This window comes from Scyliorhinus torazame, chromosome 10 (assembly GCF_047496885.1).
Source record: "Scyliorhinus torazame isolate Kashiwa2021f chromosome 10, sScyTor2.1, whole genome shotgun sequence".
In the NCBI taxonomy this organism is placed as follows: Eukaryota; Metazoa; Chordata; class Chondrichthyes; order Carcharhiniformes; family Scyliorhinidae; genus Scyliorhinus; species Scyliorhinus torazame.
This window is the reverse complement of record NC_092716.1, coordinates 100,572,897-100,596,353: the sequence shown is the minus strand read 5'-3', so window position 1 is coordinate 100,596,353 and position 23,457 is coordinate 100,572,897. Positions and strand designations below refer to the sequence as shown.

The 23,457-nt window shown below is 48.2% G+C and overlaps 1 protein-coding gene across 1 annotated transcript in view; it reads right to left on the bottom strand.

Moving 5' to 3' along the window:
- LOC140430803 (matrix metalloproteinase-15-like) overlaps positions 1-19,368 on the bottom strand; it is a 199,952-nt gene extending 180,584 nt beyond the window's left edge. The window contains exon 1 of the mRNA XM_072518505.1: positions 18,997-19,368. Coding sequence (XP_072374606.1) covers positions 18,997-19,101 — 105 coding nt within the window. The 5' untranslated portion in view covers positions 19,102-19,368. The remainder of the gene's footprint in view (positions 1-18,996) is intronic.
- Positions 19,369-23,457: the final 4,089 nt, after the last annotated feature.

Sequence of the window (23,457 nt, the reverse complement as noted above, 5' to 3'; positions counted from 1 at the left end):
AATGGTCTGTTCCATGACTGTATATAAGAGGTATACACTTGGTAAGCTTCCGATCATCTGCAATTTGGAGGTCACCTTCTTTTAAGAACGTTGGTGCAATATATTGGGTGCCTGTAGCACAAGCTGTGCCAAGGCCAGGCAGGGGTTAGACAGAGACAGGACTTGGGAAGGGCAAGGAGACACATGAGCGGAGGGGAGAGACAGAGACAAGACAAGGGAATGAACAAGAGAGTTGAGGAGGAGACAGAGGTAGGACAAGTGGGGAATAGGAGAGTTAAGGGGAGAGTGAGGCAGCCCTAGGGGGTGGTCAAAGAACAGAGTGGAGTAGTGAAAGACTGACTGTCCTGGGGTAAGAGTTATAATAATGTCCAAGGAAGAGTCAAGAGACAGTCCTGGGGCTGAGGCAACGCTGTCGGGAGCATATTGATGAGACTGTCATAGGACTGAGGTAACGCAGTTCGGAGTAAATTGAAGATTGAAAAACAAATGGAAGACTTGCTCAGTTTGGGTTCAGCCAGAGCCACTCTGCTCCTGACCACATTACAGCCTTGGTGAAAACATGGACTGAACTCTAAAGATGAGGTGCGAGTGACTGCCCTTGCCATCAAGGCAGCATTTGACCAAGTGTGGCATAAAGGAGTCCTGGTAAAATCTAAAGTCAATGGAAATCATGGGAAATGTCTCCACTGGTTGGAGTCATACCTAGTATAAAGGAAGATGACAATGGTTATTGGAGGTCTATCATATCAGTCCCAGGACAAACCGCAGGAGTTCCTCAGGATAGTGTACTCGACCAAGTCATCTCAACTTCTTTATCAATAACCTTCCCTCCCTTATAAGGTCAGAGGTGGGGATGTTCGCTGATGATTTCATAAGGTTCAACACCATCCGTGACTCCTCAGATACCAAACGGTCTGTGTCCAAATACAACAAAACCTGGACAGCATTCAGGTTTAGGTTTGTGCTAAGTGGCAAGTAACTTTCACAACACACAAGTGCCAGGCAATGATCAGCTCCGACAAGAGAAAAGCTAACCATCTATCCTTGACATTCCATGTCATTATCATCGCTGAATCCGCCACTATCAAAATCCTAGAGATTACCATTGACCTGAAACTTAACTCAACCAACTATAATAAATAAACAATAAATACTGTGGCTACAAGAGCAAGTGAAAGGCTAGGAATTCAGTGGTGAGTCACACACCTCCTGACTCACCAAGCCTATCCACCATATCAAGGTACAAGTCAGGAGTGCGATGGAATACACCCCACTTGCCTGGATAAGTGCAACTCCAACAATACTCAAGAAGCTTGAAACCATTCAGAACAAAGCTACCTCATCCACCACCTTAAGTTATCTTCACCACTGTTGCACATTGGCTATGGGTATCATAGTCAAGATCCACTGCATAAACTTGTCCAGTCTCCTTTGGCAGCGCCTTCCAAACTCATGGCTTCTCCACCCAGAAGGGCAAGAGCAATAGATCCATGGGAACACCACCACTTGCAATTTCCCCTTGAATCCATATACTGTCTTGGAACTGTATCGCCATTCCTTCACAGTTGCTAGGTCAAAATCCTGGAATTTCTTTCCTCACGGCACTATGAGTGTGCCCAAGACGCAGGAATTACAGTGGTTCAATAAGGCAGTTCACTACAACCTTCTGAAGGGAAGGGTAATAAATGCTGACCTTGCCAGTGAAGCCCACATCCTTGAAAGAATACATTTTTAAAAATCACATGATTGCAACAGCCAAAAGAGAATTAATAAATGTACTTCTGAGCTGTTTTATTTCTAATATTTTTGTTGGCTCTCCCTCCCAGTGCTGTGTTGGGGGCAGGTAAATTCCACAGTGGGAGAAAATTCAAAGACTCACGAGACTGGGTGATAAGTTGGTCATTCACCTCTGTGATCTGTGTTTAAATTACATCCAGTCTGATCAGCTGAAAACCTCTTATACTGCCAGCTATAAGTGTATTATGTGAAATGTTTGGGGCATAAAACTGTCTCCAACTTGCCATTAATTATCACTAAGTTGGAATCTCACTCAGAGGCGCTCCAGGAAAATGATATCAGAAATGGGAACTTTTACCCAGATGTCGTAGAAAGTGGTTTTCTATAGTTGGTGCTAGAACATAACAAAATATCCTGGGCGGGATTCTCTCAGCCCACACCGGGCTGGATAATCGCCAGCTGGACGTGAATCGCTGCCCCTGCAGCTCTTCGGAGAATCGGCGCCATTGGCGCCGCCGCGCCGCCTGGGATGGGCCGAGTGCCCGCAAATAAAATCTGAGTCCCACCTGCGCTGTCCACGTGTGGTCTTACCCGGCGGGACCTCGGCGTGCATCCTTCTGGGGGCGGTCTGGTTGGGGGGGTCCGACCCCCGGGGGGGGGGTCCGCTGTGGCCTGGCCCGCGATCGGGGCCTACTCGGGTTGGGGGCCTCTTTTGCTCCGCGCCGGCCCCTGTAGGCCTATGCCATGTTGCGTCGGGCTGGCGCGGAGAAGGAAGCCACCGTGCTTGCGTGCAATCGCACCGGTCACAGTGTGCATGCGCAGACCCGTGGCGGCCATTTGACGCCGGTATCGGCAGCTGGAGCAGCGTGGGTCGCTCCAGTGCCGTGCTGGCCTACTGAGGGACTCGGAATCGCTGCTCCTGGGAGCCCGTTGACGCCATCGTGAAACGCGACGGCGTTTACAATGGCGTCAACACTTAGCCTCAGGATCAGAGAATCCTGCCCTCTGTCCCTGATCTGGAAGTGTTTCATCCTAATTCTGCATCCTGTCACAAAATTCACAAAAACATAAATGCTGTCTGGTGATGCTGTACAGTAATTCAATCAATTCACAAGAAATGTTAATTTAAAAAGCACTCCCCAAAAAAAACTTTCAGCGTTCTCTACAGCATTTTTCTGTTACTTACACTGGCAGAGTTTTCCTGAAAAATAACTGCACCGACCGACTTTTCCTGAAGAATAACTAAGTGTCATTTCGGGCATGAAAATCAGTGCGCTTTGCGCCGGTAAGGAGGTGCAATTCTCACCGTGACCATCCCCTACTTAGTGCAATTAGTTCTCCCCCACTATGAAGCACGCCGCGGCTGACTTGCCAGACATCTGGGGCGGGATTCTCCATCAGCCGAAGCCGAAATCATGAAACGCGATTGGGTGGAGAATTGATTTTGACGTTGAAATTGTGATGGCTCCGGGTTCATGCCAAATTGCAATTCTCCTGTGCCTCGTCAGCGGCATCAATGCATTCCACTCCACATGTACAGTAAACACTGTGGCATAACATTAGCGTGCCTGACCTGATATTCTGCGGGGCCTCCGCGATCCTCCGCGTCCACCGGGGTGAAATTCCGATGGCGAGGTTCATTTGTACTTTCAAAAATCGTGAAAAAGGCTCCGTTGCTAATAGGGGGGAGAGGGGATACAGAAAGTGTCCAATATCGTCATAGTGTGCTGACAGTTGTGCCGCTGGCCGGGAGGAGCTTCTACCAGTGACAGAGGGAGTAGCAAGAGGTAGCCAGAAGGTGGGCTGTGGGGTTGTGGTGGATGAACACAGAACACAGTCGCCACAGCCTGCCAAGTAGCCATGCGGCTGTGCACATCGCTGGCTGCCCACTGTGAACCTAGCGCCATGAGTTGTATGGATGCGCCCCGGGCGACCCCCCTAGGTACCCTCTGGTCCCAGCCGACCCATCAAAGGGATGGGCGCGCTCCAGCACAACCAGTGTCATCTTGATGGCTGGGATAAGTGTGTGTGGGAAGTGGAGTGCTAATATGTGGCTGCAACTTGTCAGCCTCTTGAGTCAATCCTGACTCCGGCGAACCAGACACCGTTTTCCATTGGAATTTAAAAAATTTACAGTACCCAATTATTTTTTTTCCAATTAAGCGGCAATTTACTGTCGCCAAACCACCGAACCTGCACATCTTTGGGTTGTGGAGGTGAAACCCACACAGACACGAGGAGAATGTGCAAACTCCACAGACAGTGACCCAGGGCCGGGATCTAACCTGGGTCCTCAGCGCTGTAGGCAGCAGTGCCAACCACTACACCACTGTGCTGCCCTTGTTTTCCATTAGAATTGATCGTGTTCCACATGGCGTCGGTGCTAGTCCCTCAACGTACAGTGAAGTGGTCCAGGTGCGGCACTAGTTTTGCTGTCATAGCACTCCACGAATCCTGCCTTGGCATCAACACTTAGTCTCAGGAATGGAGAATCCGGCCCCTGATTCGCTGAGGCTCAGCTGAGTACTGCAATCAAGGAGGAGCTGTATTTAAAGATTTCCTCAGCACTTATTCCCAGATAAGCCTGGAGGATGGCAGCAAGGAGAGCAGCCCCATGATTTTTGGAGGGTGACCTAAAGAGGCTTTCGGATGCAGTGGAGAGAGGCAGTCCACCATCTGCCTGCATGTTGGCAGGAGACCCCCAAATCATCCCCACCTGGGAGGTGGTGGCAGCTGCAGTCAGTGCCAGCAGCATAACCAGAAGGCTGAGGTTCCAATGCCAGAAAGAGATGAATGACCGCCTACATTTTGCAAGGGTGAGTGACCACCTCTCTCCCCATAGCATCACTCTTGTCAGTCACCCTAGGCATATTATCTTCAATCCACCGGATGCTACCTCGCAGCCACCCAACACCCGATATCCCAACATCTTCTTTCAAACTCCACAGAACTCCTTATGACTGCCCCTTGGAATCCAGGCGTGGTGCCAACAGATGCCAGTTGCTATGGACCTTGCCCGCCAGGTGTCCGGCTCGCAATGTCCTCCTTGTATCCCAGGAGTGCAGATAGTTCATAACAAAAGATAGAAGGAGAAGATGGGAGCGAGTGGGATGGGGGGAGGGCGATGCCCAAGCTCAGAATCCTCACCTCCTAAGAAGAAAGGGCTATCGTGCTTGCGGGGGAAGGCATGGAGCGAGCCGTCACCGACAGTGACGTTGGCCTGTGCCATTGAGGTGAGGATTCACTGAACCTCCATCCAGATGACCTATCTCAAGTGAGTTGTTAACTGCACACAACCTTGTCCTTCCCACTCACTAAAACCATGTCCCTTCTTTTGTAGGATCACCATCCGATGAGGTCGGGCCATCCAATGGCAGAGTCCCCTGACCTCAACAGTACCTCGGAGGAGATCTCCTGGGAGTACAACAAAGAGGCAGCACTGCTATCAGCCGCACCATCCACCATCCCAGAGATACACACCTCAGTGAGCTTTCTTAGCAGACAGGCTTCTGGGTCACTATCTGGTGAGCACCACACAGTTGCTGATGCACATAAAGTGGAGACAGGAATGTCCCAGGGATCGGGAAAATATAGAAACATCGAAAATAGATGCAGGAGTAGGCCATTCGGCCCTTCGAGCCTGCCCCACATTCAATATGATCATGGCTAATCATGCAAATTCAGTATCCCACTCCTGCTTTCTCTCCATACCCCTTGATCCCTTTAGCTGCAAGGGCCATGTCCAGCTCCCTCCTGAATATATCCAACTGGCCTCAACAGCTTTCTGTGGTTGAGAATTCCACAAGTTCTCTGAGAAAAGGTCTTCCTCATCTCAGTCCTGAATGTCTTACCCCCTTATTCTTAGGCTGTGACCCCTAGTTCTGGACTCCCCAACATCGGGAACATTCTTCCCACATCTAGCCTGTCCAGTCCCATCAGGATTTTATATGTTTCTATGAGATTCCCTCTCATTCCTCTAAACTCCAGTGAGTACAAGCCCGGTCAATCCAGTCTTTCTTCATATGTCAGTCCTGCCATCCCCGGAATTAGTCTGGTGAACCTCCACTGGACACACTCAATAGCAAAAGGTCTTTCCTCAAACTAGAAGACCAAAACTGCACACATTACTCAAGGTGTGGCCTCACCAAGGCCCTGTATAATTGCAGCAAGACATCCCTACTCCTATACTCAAATCCTCTCCCTATGAAGGCCAGCATGCCATTTGCTTTCCTCACCGCCTGCTGTACCTGCATGCCAACCTTCAGCACCTGTCCCACCATGACACCCAGTATTTGCTGCACTTCCCCTTTTCCTAAACTGCCATCATTCAGATAATAATCTGCCTTCCTGCTTTTGCCACCAGTGGATAACTTCACATTTACCCACATTATATTGCATTTGCCAAGTATTTGCCCACTAAGCCAGCCTGTCCAAGTCACCCTGCAGCCTCTTTTCATCCTCCTCACAGCACACACTGCCACCCAGCTTAGTGTCTGCAAATTTGGAGATATTGCATGCAATTCCTTTGTCCAAATCATGAATGTATATTTTGAATGATGGGGTCCCAGCACTGAACCCTGTGGTACCCCCACTAGTCACTGACTGCCATTCTGAAAAGGGCCCGTTTATTCCCATTCTCTGCTTCCTGTCTGCCAACCAGTTCTTTATCCACGTCAATACATTTCCCCCAATACTATGAGCTTTAATTTTGCTTACTAATATCTTGGGTGGGACCTTGTCAAAAGCCTTTTGAAAGTCCAGATACACAACATCCACTGGTTCACCCTTTTCCACTCCACTGATGAAATCTTCAAAAAAATCCAGAAGATCTATCAAGCATGATTTCCCTTTGGTGAATCCATGCTGATTTGGACTGATCCTATCCCCGCTTTCCAAATGCTCAGTTATTTCATCCTTAATAATTGTCTCCAGCATTTATCCCTCCACCGATGTCAGGCTAACCGGTCTATTAAAGAGTTCACCCAGGATTTGAATCCGGGACCTCTCGCAAACTCCGAGACTGAAACACCCAAAGCACAAATTATTACCCTCGACTAACGAGTGGGAGTCGGAGGTCTGCTGGATCCGAGGACACAGCTGTTCCCATCCAGCACAGTGGTTAGCACTGTTGCCGCACAGTGTCAGGGACTTGGATTCAATTCTGGTCTCGTGTATCTGCCTATGTGGGGGTTGCATGTTCTCTCCGTGTCTGTGTGGATTTCCTTCATATGCTCCAGTTTCCTCCCACAGTTCAAAGATGTGCAGGTTAGGTGGATTGGCCATGATCAATGCATGGGGCTGCGGGGTAGGCAAGCGAGTGGACCTAGGTAGAATGCTCTTTCAGAGGGTTGGTTCAGACTTGATGGGCCAAACAGCCTCCTTCTTCACTGCAGGGATTCAAAGATGCCGTGCCTCTGGACAGATTCTGGACAAGAGCTGCTGGAGATGCAAAGGCAGAGCCGGGAAACACTGGAGGGATTGTCAGGGACATTCCTGCAACTGCAAGCCCGACTGGAGAAGTTCCAAAGCCTTCAGTCACAGGAGATGTTGCCAGCATTGCGTGGCATCCAGGCCAATACTGCAAGAGTGGAGACCGCAGTGGAGAACCTGGGGCAGGAGGTCCGAGCCATGAATGGTGGAGTTCAAGGCATTGAGTCATGTATGAGGACCATAGTCGAGGGCCTTAAGATCACAGACCAGTCATAGATGCCATCACTAAAGCCTTCGACAACAAGGTGCAGACAATGTCGGGCCTCCAGGACTGTCAGTGTCAGGATGCAGAGGCTCCTGGAGCTAACTCCAGCTGTCCCTCCTCCCATGTAGTAGTCCTGGGGCCCACGAGCGCCCTGAAGGAGGAGGAAGCGCTGGGGCCCATCCCAGGGCCTTCCAGCAAGAAGACCTTGCCGGTCCCCACCCTTTCAGAATCCCCCCTTCCTGACACCGGCGCATCTCGGTGGCAGCTGGCATAACAGGGTGACGCCGCAACACCAACGACACCCAAAAGTCGGCTGGGTCCCTCCAGGTCCAGGCACTCCATAGGACGCCCGTCAAGGGCATCACAGCCACAGAGGGAGGAAGGCAGCAGGCGCCCTCTACCTCTGATGCGCATTCTGTGGTTACACCTAGACATAGTGGTAGGTCACACAAGAGTAAGGGGTTGTGTGGACATTGAGTGGGCATGGGTGAAGTCAGACTCGGTTAGTAAGGGCATAGATAATGTAACACTTACTCATCTGAGTAAATAATATTGCACCTCAAAACATTAACACCTCTGTCCCACATTGAGGATACATCTTTAACCCCTATCCCACAGGGAGGGTATACCTCCACATCTGAACTCAGAAACTCCTGCAGGCCCTCCAAGCAATCCCAACAGATAGACCCTCAGTGTCTGATATCCTCGAATGACTGCTTTATCACTCACTGAACCATTTACCTTGCCCCTTTTTCACCCTTTAAACAGTGTGACAAAGGAATGTTGTCCCTCACTCAGGCATGAGCGTGGGAGTCAGTGTGCAGTCAGCAGACAGTCAAAGTCAGACGTAGGCCGAACCTGAGAAACATCACAGCTTACCTCACAGTGAGTCGCCATCACCCTTCTGCCTTGACAAACGACTCACTCACACTGCTAACCCATGCCCACACCCTGCTGAGATGTCAAGGAGACCTTCGGAATGGGGTGGGCTGCAATTTCAGGGGGCGGGGATGTGTGGGGGTTAGTGGTCGGAAGATCTTGAGGGGTACGGTGTTGTGGAGCAGGCAGAAATCAAGATATTAAATTTGTGAATCTGGAGGCCATCAGGGCCTCCACGCCCTCCTGGCCTGGCTGCAGCCAGTCCTCCATCTTCCAGGTCCTTCTCTCCCTCTTGGGTCTCTTCCTCACTAGAGTGAGCAGCACATTCCTTCTCCAGAATATCACCCTGCTGCTGCACACGGTTATGGAGGGCGCAGCAGACAACAATGCAGGAGACCGCCAGAGCGGTCCAGGGAGCGGAATTACATCTTCAGTAGCTCTATGCACTGCTCATTAACTGTATATGTGGCAGTGTGAGCCTCATTATAATGGGACTCCGCCTGGGTCTCAGGCCTCCGCACTGGCATCATCAGTCATGACCTCAACAGGTAGCCCTTTCAACCAAGAGCCGGGGGTGGTCTTCAAAGACTCCTGTTAGACCCGAGGAATCAGTTATTGGCTATCATGCACGCTTCCTGGGAAGTGTGCACACACGTGCATGATGCAAAGGCGGTGGTCACAAACGAGGGGTACCTGTTACTGTTGATGAGAAGCACTCTCTGATACCATGGTGCTCTCAAAGTGATATGCGTCCAGTCAATGGCCCCATGGACCTAAGACATTGCGGTGGTGGCAGCAAATCCTGCAGCCCAGGCACCTTGCTGGACCTGGTCAAGAGCAAACTGGATGTATTCAGAGGCCCAGGCATACAGAGCATCCGTCACCTCCCGGATGAACTTGTGGGCTGATGATTGAGAGATGCCACCTAAGTTGCCGCTCGAGGACTGGAATAGCGCAGTTGTGTAGCAGTTCAGGGCTGCTGTGAGCTTCACGATCACTGGGTGCAGTTATCCTCCTTCTCCACATGGTGCCAGGTCCGCAAGTACATTACAAGGGTGCCACACCGGCTCCTTGTTCAGTTGGAGTCCTCGGCCACACATGGTGTTCGACAGCTCAATGAAGGACATTTGGGTCCAGTACACACAAGGCCTCCTTCTCCATGATCTTGGACCCCTCCTCCTCGGCCTGATGGGCGGCGGGGTCCAGTGCCTTCCCAGTGGCCCCTGTTCTATTGGTGCAGGCTACAGCCTGGGTTGGAGTCGACACTGTCTGTCCAACTCCAGAACAATACTCAAGATAATCGCCAGCTCCACTGGCTCCATACCTACACTGATTCAATAATCTGGGAGAAATGAGAGGAGGGAGAGACAGTCAGGGTAAGTGATCCATCCCACAATCCTTAATGCTTCCCAACACTCCTTTCCCTACGATCCATGAGACTGACAACTGCACCCAATCTCTGGCGGCTAGCGCGACCTCAAGTAGGTGTTGTCCATAACACATCATCGCTTCACCCACCAGTCACTGATACTGTCCATGCCCCTTCATAGATGCCTATAGTTTCCCATCTGCTTGTTCCCTACCTGAACATTAACAGCAGTAATCCAGAGACCCAGAGTAATACTCTGGGGACCCAGGTTAAAATCCTGCCAATGCAGATGGTAAAATTTGAATTTAATGAAGACGTGGAATTAAAAATCTAATGATGACCATGAAACCATTGTCAACTTTCATAAAAACCCATCAGGTTCACTAATGTCCTTTAGGGAAGAAAATCTGCCATCCTTACTCGGTCTGGCCTACATGTGACTTGGGTGGCACAATGGTTAGCACTGTTGTTGCACAGCGCCAGGTTCAATTCCCGGCTTGGGTCACTGTCTGTGCGGAGTCTGCACGTTCTCCCCGTGGCTGCGTGGATTTCCTCCAGGTGCTCCAGTTTCCTCCCACAAGGCCCAAAAGACATACTGTTAGGTGAATTGGGCATTCTGAATTCTCCCTCTGTGTACCCGAACTAACACCGGAATGTGGCAACGAGGGGATTTTCACAGTAACTGCATTGCAGTGTTAATGTAAGCCTACTTGTGACAATAAAGATTATTAATTAAAGAATTCACAGCAACATGGTAGATTCTTACTTAATTGCCCCCCCAAGGGCAATTAGGGATGGGTAATAAATGCTGGCCCAGCCTGTGACACCCACATCCCATGAACAAATTAAAAAACAGAGCCTATTCAAACTTCATGGGGTTTGAGATGCTTCTCCAGGCGACAAATGCAGAATTGCTCCTTCTTATAAAAAGATTTTGGACAGTCAGCCAATTGATGTGCTGCAGAGTGTTAATGGGTGTTAAACCTCAAAGACAGCAGGCCTCGAGGCAACATAGACCCACGGTGACCCCTATCCCATGGGAGACCCCTGATCTGGCCCCCTCACCCCCAGCCCGACACCCCAACATCCTTGAAGGATCGTACCTAGGGATCTGGCGAGCGGTTTCTTTCCCCTTGTGCACCTGACACTAAGTGGAGAGTGGGACTCACCTCCTTACTTCCTCTCGGAGTACATGGCGCCTGGTCCATGTTTTAAAAGAGCAACAGTAATTGCTGCCTGTGTAGGAAGATTCAGTGAGGCCAGAACATCTGATTTAGATTCAAATCAGGTTCTTTCCCTTCCTGGGCATGATCTGATTATGTCAGCGAGAAAGGGCTGGGAAAATCACATTTGGATTTTCCGCCAGCAATAATCCTATTTTGGGCTTCTCACTATATTTAATGGCCATAATGGGATTTGCACCCGCGGTTAACAGGCCCAGAAAATCACCCCACTACCTTTGTATGTGATTGTACTATATCATCCCTTCATTTTGTTAATCAGTTTCTTTTCTGCTAAGGAGTTCCTCATAAAAACATCGCTAACAAGGTGAAAGCCCTTGATGGAAGAATTACTGACATTAAAAATATGTTTAGTTTGTCTGTTCAATCTGGTGGCACTATATGTTAAGCAAAGCAATTCTTCCCAATAATTAGTTGAATGGATATATAGAAATACGCTTACTGTACAGCACAGAAATAGGCCATCTGGCTCAAGTGGGCCATCTTGGTGTTTATGTTCCTCACAAGCACCCTTCCATCTTTCAACATCTAATCCTACCATCATTTTCCATCATGTGTTTACCTAGCTTGTCCTTAAATGCATTTATTTCATTTGCCTCAACTACTTCTTCCATATTCTTTGAATAGAATACTTTTCTCCAGAATTTCCTATTGGATTTGCTAGTGACTGCTTTATAATTAAGATCCCTGGTTTTGATCTCCCTCACATGTAGAAACACTGGGGGACAGAGTGGATACAGCCAGAAAACGAGTATGGGGATTGTGTGCTGCATACTTGGTGCTGTTGCTAATTAAAAAGGTAGTAGTGTGCTGAGTGACTCCACATCTCACCGGCGGCTCGCATTCTTCAAAGGTTAGCACCATGTATTGCTAGCCTGCATCACTTAAAACCAGCCTGTGACTCTTAGAGTGGAGGTGCATTCTGGCTACAGTAGGTGCCGAAAATTGCAGTGGGCGAGTATATAACCTGTCAGAACATTGAATATGGCACAACAGGACAGAAGCACACAACAAGATTCTCTTATGTAGCACTGGAGCCCACGATGCAAAAGGAATGAAGTCCTCTACCCTGAAGGTCATCCAGATAAACATTGAGAAATAGATGGCAACAGATAGACATCACAATCGATGTCAGCAGTCTAGCCCCAAGGACTGAATGCAGTGCCACAAGTGATTCAATGAACTCACAAGTGGTCAAGCTCATTACACTCATCTTCAAATGCCAAACCCTTGCAAACGAACCGCTAGTCTCACACACAACTCCATTGACTGCCAGCCTTTGCCCCTTCACTCAGCTACTAACATTTTGTTACCGCTTATACTTCACATTTACAGCTTCACTTCACCTCCACAAACATACCACTGCTGCTTGCCTCACAACCACATCTCGCAGCTTGCACACTTTGCCAGTTATTTAACCATAACGGCCTCATCACCCAAATAATTGCACCATACTCACTGACACACTGCCCTCTCTCTTGCAGACAGGGTAGTGTGTATAACTACAGGCAGCAGCACCTAACTGAAAAGGGACATGCATCAGCCCAATGGAGGAGATGGTACTGACTATTATTGGAGCGGTCACAACCACGAGTAGGTCATCGAATGACCTAAATCGACCTTCTCACATTCCACTTCCCTCTCATCCGATAATTTTTTTCTGATATAAGCATGTACTTCCTGCTTTCTCTCTTTTTCCTCATTGTAACCCTGGGCGCGATTCTCCGACCTCCCACCGGGTCGGAGAATCGCCGGGGGCTGGCGTGAATCCCGCCCCCGCCGTGTCCCGAATTCTCCGCCACCAGAGATTCGGCGGGGGCGGGAATCGCGCCGCGCCAGTCGGCGGGCCCATTCTCCGGCCCGCAATGGGCCGAAGTCCCGTCGCTGTCAACCCTCTCCCTCCGGCGTGGATTAAATCACCTTTTGAATGGTGGGACAAGGCAGCGCGGGCAGGCAGGGTCCTGGGGGGGGCACGGGGCGATCTGGCCCCGGGGGGTGCCCCCACGGTGGCCTGGCCCGCGATCAGGGCCCACTGATCCGCGGACGGGCCTGTGCCGTGATGGCACTCGTTTTCTTCCACCTTCGCCATGGTCTTCACATGGTCAGCGGAAGCAGCCGCTGATGCTCCCACGCATGCATCGCCTGGCGAAGACCTTTCGGCGCCAGCTGGCGTGGCGCCAAAGGCCTTTCCCGCCAGCCAGCGGAGTGGAAACCTCTCCGGCGCGGGCCTAGCCCCTCAAGGTGAGGGCTTGGCCCCTAAAAGTGCGGAGACTTCCGCACCTTTGGGGCGGCCCGACGCCGGAGTGGTTCCCGCCACTCCATTACGCTGGAACCCCCCGCCCCACCGGGCAGGGGAGAATCCCGCCCCCTATCCTTATGCTTATCTCCCAAGAACTGCCACCTCGTTAGGCAGTGGCTTGAGAGTATAGAATTCAAGAGGAACAAGACGGCGACAATGAAAAATGATCATTCAATCTCACACTTGCAGGACCAACCCAAACAATGGCACTCTGTAAACTTTAGAGGGCTGTACAGAAACAGGATATGGGTATAGCGAATCACCAGGCATGAGTGGCCTGCAACCAAGGCAGAAGGTAAGGCTTGCACATGTGCCAGTTCCCCAGAGGTTGAGGCTGCACATGAGTTCTGCACCAGATGACCAAAATAAGGACTTAATGGGGCAGCATATGGTAAAAGGCTGAGAGGATGCACAATCATAGAATCCCTACAGTGCAGAAAAAGGCCATTTGGCCCATCGAGTCTGCACCGACACTTCAAAAGACCACTCTACCTAGGTCTAATCCCCTACCCTGTCACCCCCCTAAGGGCAATTTGTCATGGCCAATCCACCTAACCTGCACATCTTTAGAATGTGGGAGGAAACCGGAGCACCCGGAGGAAACCCAGCAGTCACGGGGAGAATGTGCAACCTCGACACGTTACCGAGGTCGGAATCGAACCCAGGTCGCTAGAGCTGTGAGGCAGTAGAGCTAACCACTGTGCCACCGTACCACCCCACATGACTCACATCAAAGACATCTAAACTGTTAATAATCTTTTGTGCTGTTAAAGGAACTGTGAAGTTATATCCACCCCCCCCCCCCCGCCCAGCCCAGCCGTACTGTGACAATGACAGATTTTGTCAGGTTTGCCACATAGACTGCTATCACCATGAAGGAGGGTGGAGGAGTCAGATACAAACTTGGCACAGATCTTATAGCCCAACATGGAAGGGTTGTGGCCATCTCCATGAAAACACATGTAGACCAAACCAAGGTACAGCATCTGAATCTTTATGCTTTAACTTCCATTGCAGCACAAACAGTGGCCACCCAGTGTCTGAGTTCTGCAATGGAAGCTCAGATTAAGGTCAACCAATCTCAGTTTGCTGCAATGCAGGCTTTGACTGTACCATTAATGCTGTCAATACCAGTGCTCAAAGAAGCAGGTAGGGTCTCACAGCAGGTTAGTAATCTTTCCTCGTACAGGTCACTTGGCTTGTTGAGGCCCTACCCATGATGAGTGGCGGTGACTCCATGGAGCACAGATCTGCTGTCCTCTTTCAGAGAGACAGCATCTGTCCTTCCACCACTATGACAACAGGACTGTTCCTGTTGTTGCCAGTCAGTCAGCCAGCTGAGACTGTTTCCGCCCATGTCAAGCTGTGCAGCCTGAAGGCGGGCCTTCTTGGCCCTGAGCTGGTTGAGGACATCCTGCAAGCCCACCTTTAGTCTCCCCCACTGAAAATCAGCAGCATTCCACCAGCCATACTGCAGCCATTGGAGTAACGCTGAATAGGCGCATTAGCCAATGCAAAGTCATAATGGAAATGCATAACAATGAAATATTAAATATTTTTTAGATAAAGCTTGCTTGAAACCGTTATTTTGTCGTGGTTATTATTTCTGGTCATGAAGAAGTTGTAATAGTCAGTGACAGGGGAAAGGTAATATGTGGGACTGTATAGAATTGGGATTGTGTTCAATGGTACCACAGTTGGATGAGATAATCAAAGAGAGCTCAACCAGAAGGAAGATGAATTGATTGCCTCCTTCCTCCCTCCCCAGCCAATCACTGTATGCCTGGTGGCAAGGTCTATGCCCTTGCAATGGTAAAGCTATGCAAGAAACTACAGACTTTGTGACGAATGCCTGGTGAGTACTGCAGAGTTCCTACAAAGCATTCAAGCAGTGAAAGCATTGCTTGAGCCCCGTAATGGTTTTCTCCATGATGTTTCCTGTGGCTCTCATATTCATCGTGCTCACATGTGGTTACATTGCTTTCCAAAGTCTTTAGCCAAATGTAGAAACGATAGTCCTTGCGGCCCAGCCGCGACCTTCTAGTTTGACATGGTGGCTCAAATTCTGAACAACAGACTGCTCAGAATAAAAGCATCAAACCTTCTTCCAACATACTGGTCAGTCACCGTTTTGATAAGCTGAGCATGATCACACACCAAATGCATACTCAGGGAGTGGTAGATATTCTGCTTTTAAATAATAATAATATAAAAATCATAATCGCTTATTGTCACAAGTAGGCTTCAATGAAGTTACTGTGAAAAGATCTTAATCGCCACATTCCGGCATCTGTTTGGGGAGGCTGGTACGGGAATTGAACCCGCGCTGCTGGCCTTGTTCTACCTTACAAGCTAGCTGTTTAGCCCACTGTGCTAAACCAGCCCCTGGTTATGCAAAACCATATGTGCACAGTTAATGGCACCATGTACCTTAGGAAAGTCCATTATCCTGGTGAAGCCACCTGCATTATCTGTCTTTCCCTCAGGTTAAAGAAGGCAATGAGGCATAAAGTGTATCAATTTCCTACTTCATACAGCAGTGGACAGAAAACTGGGAAATGTTAAAGATATCACCTGCCCCGGCCTGGAAGAACCCTGGTGTAACGAAGTCATGGCCACGCTACTTGGACAGCCACTAACAGCACCTGCCTCACCCTGCTTTAAGGCTGCAGGTCTGCCTGCAAGAAGTGGCTGATTTTTTCGATCACTGCCTTCATAAACAGAGATGTTGCAAATTCTGCTCCTGGCTTAGCTTCAGGGAAGAGAAATGGTTCCTGAAGACTTGGGTTGATAAGACCTCATACTTGGAGACCCACTGTCTCTTGTCCTTTTGTCTCTACAGGCAGCTTGTTTTTCCCTGTATTACCTCTGCTCAATTTCTTTGTCATGTAGCAGTTCAGAAGAATGATAACTAAAGCACACATGACTGGTTTGACCAGAAGAAAGGCTTTCACTACATGCAACACCACTCCCTGTTGATTTCACCAACTTTAAATAGCAATAGCAAATTCACAGCATTTCTACCAACTGAGGCGGAGCCAGCAGAAATCAATCAGCAACAAAACTGAAAGTAGCTGATCATCCCTTTGAGGGGCGCTAATGGGAAGGTCCTTTCTACTGCTGAATGCATGCTCAACTATGGATGTTTAACAAAGGGCATTAGCTGGACTAGTGAGGTTGAAAATAGCTGCAATTGTTCCAAGTTGGCAAGAACCAACCTGCTCCGCGTACATCTGGCACACCTCCCAAAAACCACGCTAACACCCTCACCAAAATGGTCTAGCATATACCATTCTGCTCAGAGCATGGACATTATTTTGGTACTAAATTTGCACCAATTGCAACAAAATACAGGCAAACCACCTGTATGAAGCTGCCATCTTCTAATCAAATAAACTGTTTCAGAATTCACCTTCTCTTTCCAAAGGAAAGAATCCCAACCTGTTCAATCTTTCCTGGTAGGTATAATATCTGAATTCTGATATAATCTATCTAAATCTTTTTGTTCCTTCTCCAGTACCTCAATTAGTTTAGAATTATATGGAGACTAGAACTATGCATGGTATACCAATTGTGGTCTACCCAAAGTTTGATATAAATTTAATATGGCTTCTCTACTTCTCTGAAGCAATAAAACCCAGTGCTGTGTTTATTTTATTTTATGGTTTTATTATGGTCTTTTGCTGCTTTTAGTGATTTCTGCATCTCTACCCCTAGGTCCCTTTGCAATGTTACCTCATTTGGTCTTATTTTCAATGGAGACAGTGGTCTCGATATTCTTCCTACTAAAGTGCACCAAATCGCAATTAGCTATATTGACATTTTTCTGCCAGCTATACGCCTACTCTGCAAGTTTATTAACGTCTTCCGGTCTTTTGTCACAGTAATTCATATTATTAACTAAGTAAGACCTCCAAATTGGTGGTTATGCACAAATTTTGAAATTGTACATTTGACTTCCCAATCCAATGCATTTATGCAAATTGTGAGCAACAGCATTTCCAGCAACAATTCGGGAAGAGGGCAGCATAGTGGCAGAGTAGTTAGCACTGCTGTCTCACAGTGCTAGGGTCCCGGGTTCGATTCTGACCTCGGGTGATCGTCTGTCTGGAGTTTGTCCATTCTCCCAGTGTCTGCGTGAGTTTCCTCCCGGTGCTCCGGTTTTCTCCCACGGTCCAAAGATGTGCAGGTTAGGTGGACTGGCCATGATAAATTGCCCCTTAGTGTCCAAAGGTTATGTGGGAATATGGGATAAGGTGGGGATTGGGCTTAGATAGGATGCTCTTTTGGAGGATCGGTGCAGACTCAATGAGGGCTGGATGGCCTCCTTCTCCACGAGAGTGATTCTATGAACACCACTTCCCACGTATAGTCAGTCAGAGTAACTACCTTAAGCTCTCACCCTTGATTTACTGAACCACAAGCTTCAAGCACAGTATTAAAGTCCAATGTCAACAATATTTTTAAACCAAATCAGACTCTAGAATGACTGTATTACCTGGAGTTATAACCACAAAACTCAGCAGCACCAGTAAAATCTTTAATGTACATATATTCTTGGAGTTCACTATTGCCTGATTATTTATACTGAATAAACAAGTCTTTTGCCTGTAGCTACTGACCTGACTCGATCAGTGCTCGTTAATATTTATCGTGGTTCCCTGCTCGTGACAGCATAAAGAGAGTATATCAGTGAATGATCCTATTGTGTAAAAATTAACTGTAGAGGGGCCAAAGGGCCTGTTCTGTGCTGTACTGTTCTATACTTTACAGAGCCTATCACTGCACAATAATCACACCCTAGTCAGTCTCAGTTCATTAAACGTGTACTGTAATGTAAATGGATCTGAGTACTATTGTTCAATTAAGATCATTATCTAAGTAGCATACAGTTAGCATAATAAAATGCAGTCTAATTGTGCTTGGTAACACTTGTGTATATTAATAATGTAGTGTATTATCAACTGCAAATTAATGGATTCAATCTGTTAAATAGCCTTTATATTCTCATGCTCCGATCCATCCACCCATATTGTTATCAGGTTAATTCATGCACATTAATATGAGACAATGGGTATATTCATGCAGCTTAACATTTTAGCTTTATTAGCAAATGTGTTGTTCTGAGTATATACATGCACCTTAATACTGCAAATGAATCAGTGCACTTTAATATTGGACAATAAACATATGCATGCATTTCAATGTTAGAAATGTATTTGCACTGTTACCATTGAATAATGAAACTATGAATGTATATTAATGAAGTACAGTGAGACTATCTTCCACATCAATACTGATCAATGAATCTATTCATAAGTATCAGTAATGTACAATGAATAAATTCATGTATTTTAATACAACGCAGTTTAATAGCATATTATAGTATTGAATGAATTTAGGGATGTATATTCATTTTGTACAGCAAATAAAAACATTTGTAGTAATACTGCGCAGTAATCAAACCATGCAAATTAATACTGTAAAATTAGTCAAGCCATTAATATATTATTGAACATCGACTAAATGCATATTAATACTGTGCAATTTATTAGCACGCTTTAATGCTGGCCGACGAGTCCAACCATGCATACTTTATACTGTACAGAAATAACGTGTATCAACATTGTATTTCCCGGTGTTTGTTAATAGTGTACAGTCAGATCAGCAACAGCTATACGAAGATGCGTTTGTCTGTACGAATACTGTAGCAGCTGTGCATGCAGCGACCCGACTTGAAAACTGACTCCAACCGGAGTTTGGATGTCTTCTTTACCTCTGCGCTAAAGCTGTCCTCCTCAGTCCGGCTAGAAATAGCACAAAGCCCTAGAATGAGAACGGGCACTGTCCAACCTCGGCTCCAGCACAATCTTTCGGCCATTTCTGAGCGATGTGCTTTGGTCCCACCGCCCCGAGCCCGGGTGATCCTTTCTGCTCTCCCTTTCCTTCTCTCTTGTTCTATGATCAAACTGCACTGACCGAGAAAGTCAGCGCCCTCTATAGTTAAACGAGGCCATTTTTACAGTCAGGGGACGGTTTCTTTGCCCAAGTCTAATTATCAGTCTTCATCACTCCACTTCCTCTCCCATTTGCAATTAAAGTGACCGCGATGCTACGTCCATTCTCTGGCTCCACCTGCAAACACGCCTCCCTTCCTATTTCACTCTCAAACTTGAAAGAAAACTCCGACTCTCATGTTTGGTTTCCTTAATTGTTTTCCTTATTCTCCGAATACTCGCAAGTCAAGATCAACATTTTCTCGTGATATTTCTCAGTATGCTACACGTTTTGTAAGAACAAACATTAAATCATACATTCTTTCTTCATACTATATGAGTGGTGTTGTTTTGGACAGGTGGTGGTGTACCACAGCTTCACACACTGACTGATCATGTCAGACCGTCAGCAAAGGTGAGACGGGACAATATAACCCATTTTCAGAAGGGAATGGAGGGTACTCTTGCTCAATGAGTGTGCAGTAGCTATACAATGGCTATCATCTATTGGCTTGGTTGTGCTAAGGTAACTGCTGAGTAGTCCAAGTTCTCATCAAAACCTTCTGTGGGATTCTCAGTCAGCGGGATTCTCCGTCAGCGGGATCCTCCGCTTTGTTGGCAGCACACCCACGCCCGCAGGTTACCCAATGGCGTGGGATGGCTACAATGGGAAAGCCCAGGGGGTGGGATTCTCCCATTCGGCGGCACAGTGTCCACGCCGTCGGAAACGCCATCGCATTTCACGACGGCGTGAACGGGCCGCGGGGAGTACCGATTCTGGCCCCTACAGGGGACCAGCACGGCTGGAGCGGTTCACGCCGCTCCAGCCTCCCACTCCGGCATGAACAGTGGGCCGCAACCCTCGCATGTGCGGTGGCCTCCCTCAACGTGCCGGCCCTGACGCAACATTGCGCGGGAGTTCAGGGGCCGGCGCGTAGGAAAATAGGCCCGGGGAGCGAAAGGCCGGCTCGCCGATCGGTGGGCCCCGATCGCGGGCCAGGCCCCATCGGAGGCACCCCCGGGGTCGGAGCACCCCTCTCCCCCCCCCCCCCCCACAGACCGCCCCCAAACCCTGCACGCAGAGTTCCCGCAGGCTGCGACCAGGTGTGGACGGCGCCGGCGGGACTCTGCCTTTTTAGAGCGGCTGCTCGGGGCCGGAAAATCAGCGGCCTGGCCGTGTAGAGCGGCCCGCGACCGGCGCCACGCCAAACCCGCTGGCGCCAATGGTGCCGATTCTCCGCTCCAAGGAGAATCACGTGCCGGCGTCGGGGCGGGGTGGCACAGTTGCGGGGATTCTCCAGCCCAGCACGGAGCTGGGAGAATCCTGCCCCAGATTGGCCGGCTGCCGGAACAGAGGATCCCACGACAGCGGGGGGTGGTGGCGCTGGAAAACGGGGCTGGCGGGGCGGAGAATCCCACCCACCAGAGGGCCATGTGTGGCGGGGAACAGAGTGATTGTTCAGTGTCACTGAAGGCGCAGAGATGCACAGAGTGGATGCCAGCTGCCTCCCAGCTAGTAGATGTTTCCAGCACGCATGGATGCCAGAAAGAGCTGAGGCAGTCAAAGAGGCTGGTGGTGGTGACGGTCTGGAATGCACTGCCTGGGAGGGTGGTAGAGGCAGGTTGCCTCACATCCTTTAAAAAGTACCTGGATGAACACTTGGCGTGTCATAGCATTCAAGGTTATGGGCCAAGTGCTGGCAAGTGTGATTAGGTAGGCAGATCAGGTGTTTTTCATGCGTTGGTGCAGACTCAATGGGCCGAAGGGCCTCTTCTGCAGTGTATTATTCTGTGATTCTGTACCCATCCAAATTATTTTCAAATCATTGATTGTCTCAGTTTCCATCATCTTTATGCCTACAATGTTATTGCTTGATGTCAAAATGGACATGCAGTTAAGGGCAACAGATGGCAGGGCCAGATTTCCTGTGGAGCCATTGTTTGTGTTGTTGCAGACTGCTGGTGGTAGAGACCCCATTTTCTTTCTAATGGGATTATTCAGATGTGTGTGCTTGCTGGATAATAACTCTCTCTTATAAAAGGTGAATTAGAGTCTTCTGTCATAGAACTGAAAGCTACTCATGTGAAACATTGTTGAATTAGCATATGGGCCTTGCAGTTATGCCTGCCTGCCAATTGTCATAAGGCCTGGGATAACTAAGCTGTCTTCCTCCAATGCCTGGGCTCTGTCTGAGCTCCTCTGGAACATGCACTTTGTCTTCCTCTACCTCCTCCCTTCCAGTCCGACGAAGTGTCATGTTCCAGGTCCACCTCAGCACCTGTTTGTGTTGTCATTGTTGTGCAGCACACAGCATTCAACTACAATGTGAGATATTCTAGCTGGCTCATACTGGAGGGCACCACCCAACCGTTTAAGGCAACTGAAGCACATCTTCAAGATGCAAATTGTCTGCTCAATACATGTACACATTCGTAGTTGATTTTGGTTGTGCAGCCTCTCTGCATCCGTGACTGGTTACCGGGCGGGTATCAGGAGCCACCACTTTAGATAATAACCCTTATCTAGATGTTGGGCTGAAGACCTGCTGGATATTCATTGTGTGGAAGACTTTACTGTTCAAGAATTTTTTTGGCTGGTCAGTCGATGGCTTGGTGATTAAATAGGTATATTAAATAGGGTGGCATGGTGGTTGGTAGCACTGCTGCCTACAGCGCTGAGGACCCGGGTTCAATCCCAGCCCTGGGTTATTGTATGTGGAGTTTGCACATTTTCCCCGCGTCTGCGTGGGTTTCACCCCCCACAAACCAAAGACGTGCAGGTTAGGTGGTTTGGTCATGCTAAATTGCCCATTAATTGGAAAAAGAAATAACTGGGTACTCTAAATTTATTTTTTTTCAAATGGGTATAATTGATAACCACCTGGATCTGAGAGAATTGATTGATGGTGGCAAATCTTCTGTGCCTGTGATGCCCATCTGCCTCAAAATGGACGTATTCTCCCACCCTCCAGAATTGGGCAACCATGGCCTGCCTAACGTGAGATACCACCCATACCCACAATTCCTGGAACAAACCAAATGCTGAACTTGATGACTGCAAGTAGGGGATTGCACAAAGGCTGTAAGGCATCCGATTATTTAGGATCGGAGACCAACTTCCTGGATACGTACACTCTTATGGCACTGATGCACTGTCATTTGCAGGTAGTTGACTCTTGGGCGGCAAACATGATGTCTTGGGTAGTGCCTTACTATGCCCACTGGTCTCCTCCTGACCAGGAGGTTGTATTTTGTAAAGCTCCTCCTCGTTTGCCTCTCCATTGTCAGAATAGCCTGCTCTCATCTCAACTCTCTCAGCCAGCTCATGTTCATTCACCAGAGCTTCTTCTGTCAACCTGTGTTGCCCAAGTGATGCCAGCAGCCTTATGTCCCAGTCAAGAGTTCTACCACTCACTGCTCTCAAATACTCTCAGCTCCAGCGATGGCAACTCTGCGCCACTAGTTGAGTATTGAATATTATTCTACACTTCTTAAGTATGTTGATCAATGCAGGCCAGGCATTCAACTTCATGGCTTCCTGCTGTGTTCACAATGACTGCATTTTGAGGTGTCCCAATCCCTCCATCTTCCCCATGTCCCCTGATTGAAAATCTAAAACAGCTGTTCAAAAGCCTGTTAATGAGCTCCACAATGTGATCAACAACAAATGACTTGGAAGCGTGTGGGTTGCTGGCCTCCCCCCCACTTTGAAAATCATGTAATAAGGGTTGGGTTCCAGTGATGCTAACCAAGAATGCTATTTTCAATGTACACGTGCACATGCCTTCACAGACGTCTGAAAATCCAAACCCATATATCACAAAGCTTCACTACATACTAAAGCAGATAAACATGACTACATTTATAATTTACATTTGTCACATGAATTATGACACAGCCAAGTGGCATTAATGAATTCTTGTTATCTCTTCTCTCTTTTTTTTCCATTTTTAAGCCGCTTTACTACTCAACTCAATTGCCAAGTTCTAAAATTTTAACGGAAGACTTGGCCTACAACTATGAATGCTGTGATAATCTGTAACCTTAGATTCCCCTTACTTTTTCTTGTTTTCCTGTAAAAGAAAAACAAAAGTATTGAGATTTCCGGCACAGTCCATGACCACATGAAAATAACATGTCCTATGGCAAGAGTTGGGAGAAATTTCACCAGTGTCAACTTCAACTCATCAAATGTGCAGGAGTTGGTCAGCCTGAGAATATACAAACATTAAGACATAGAT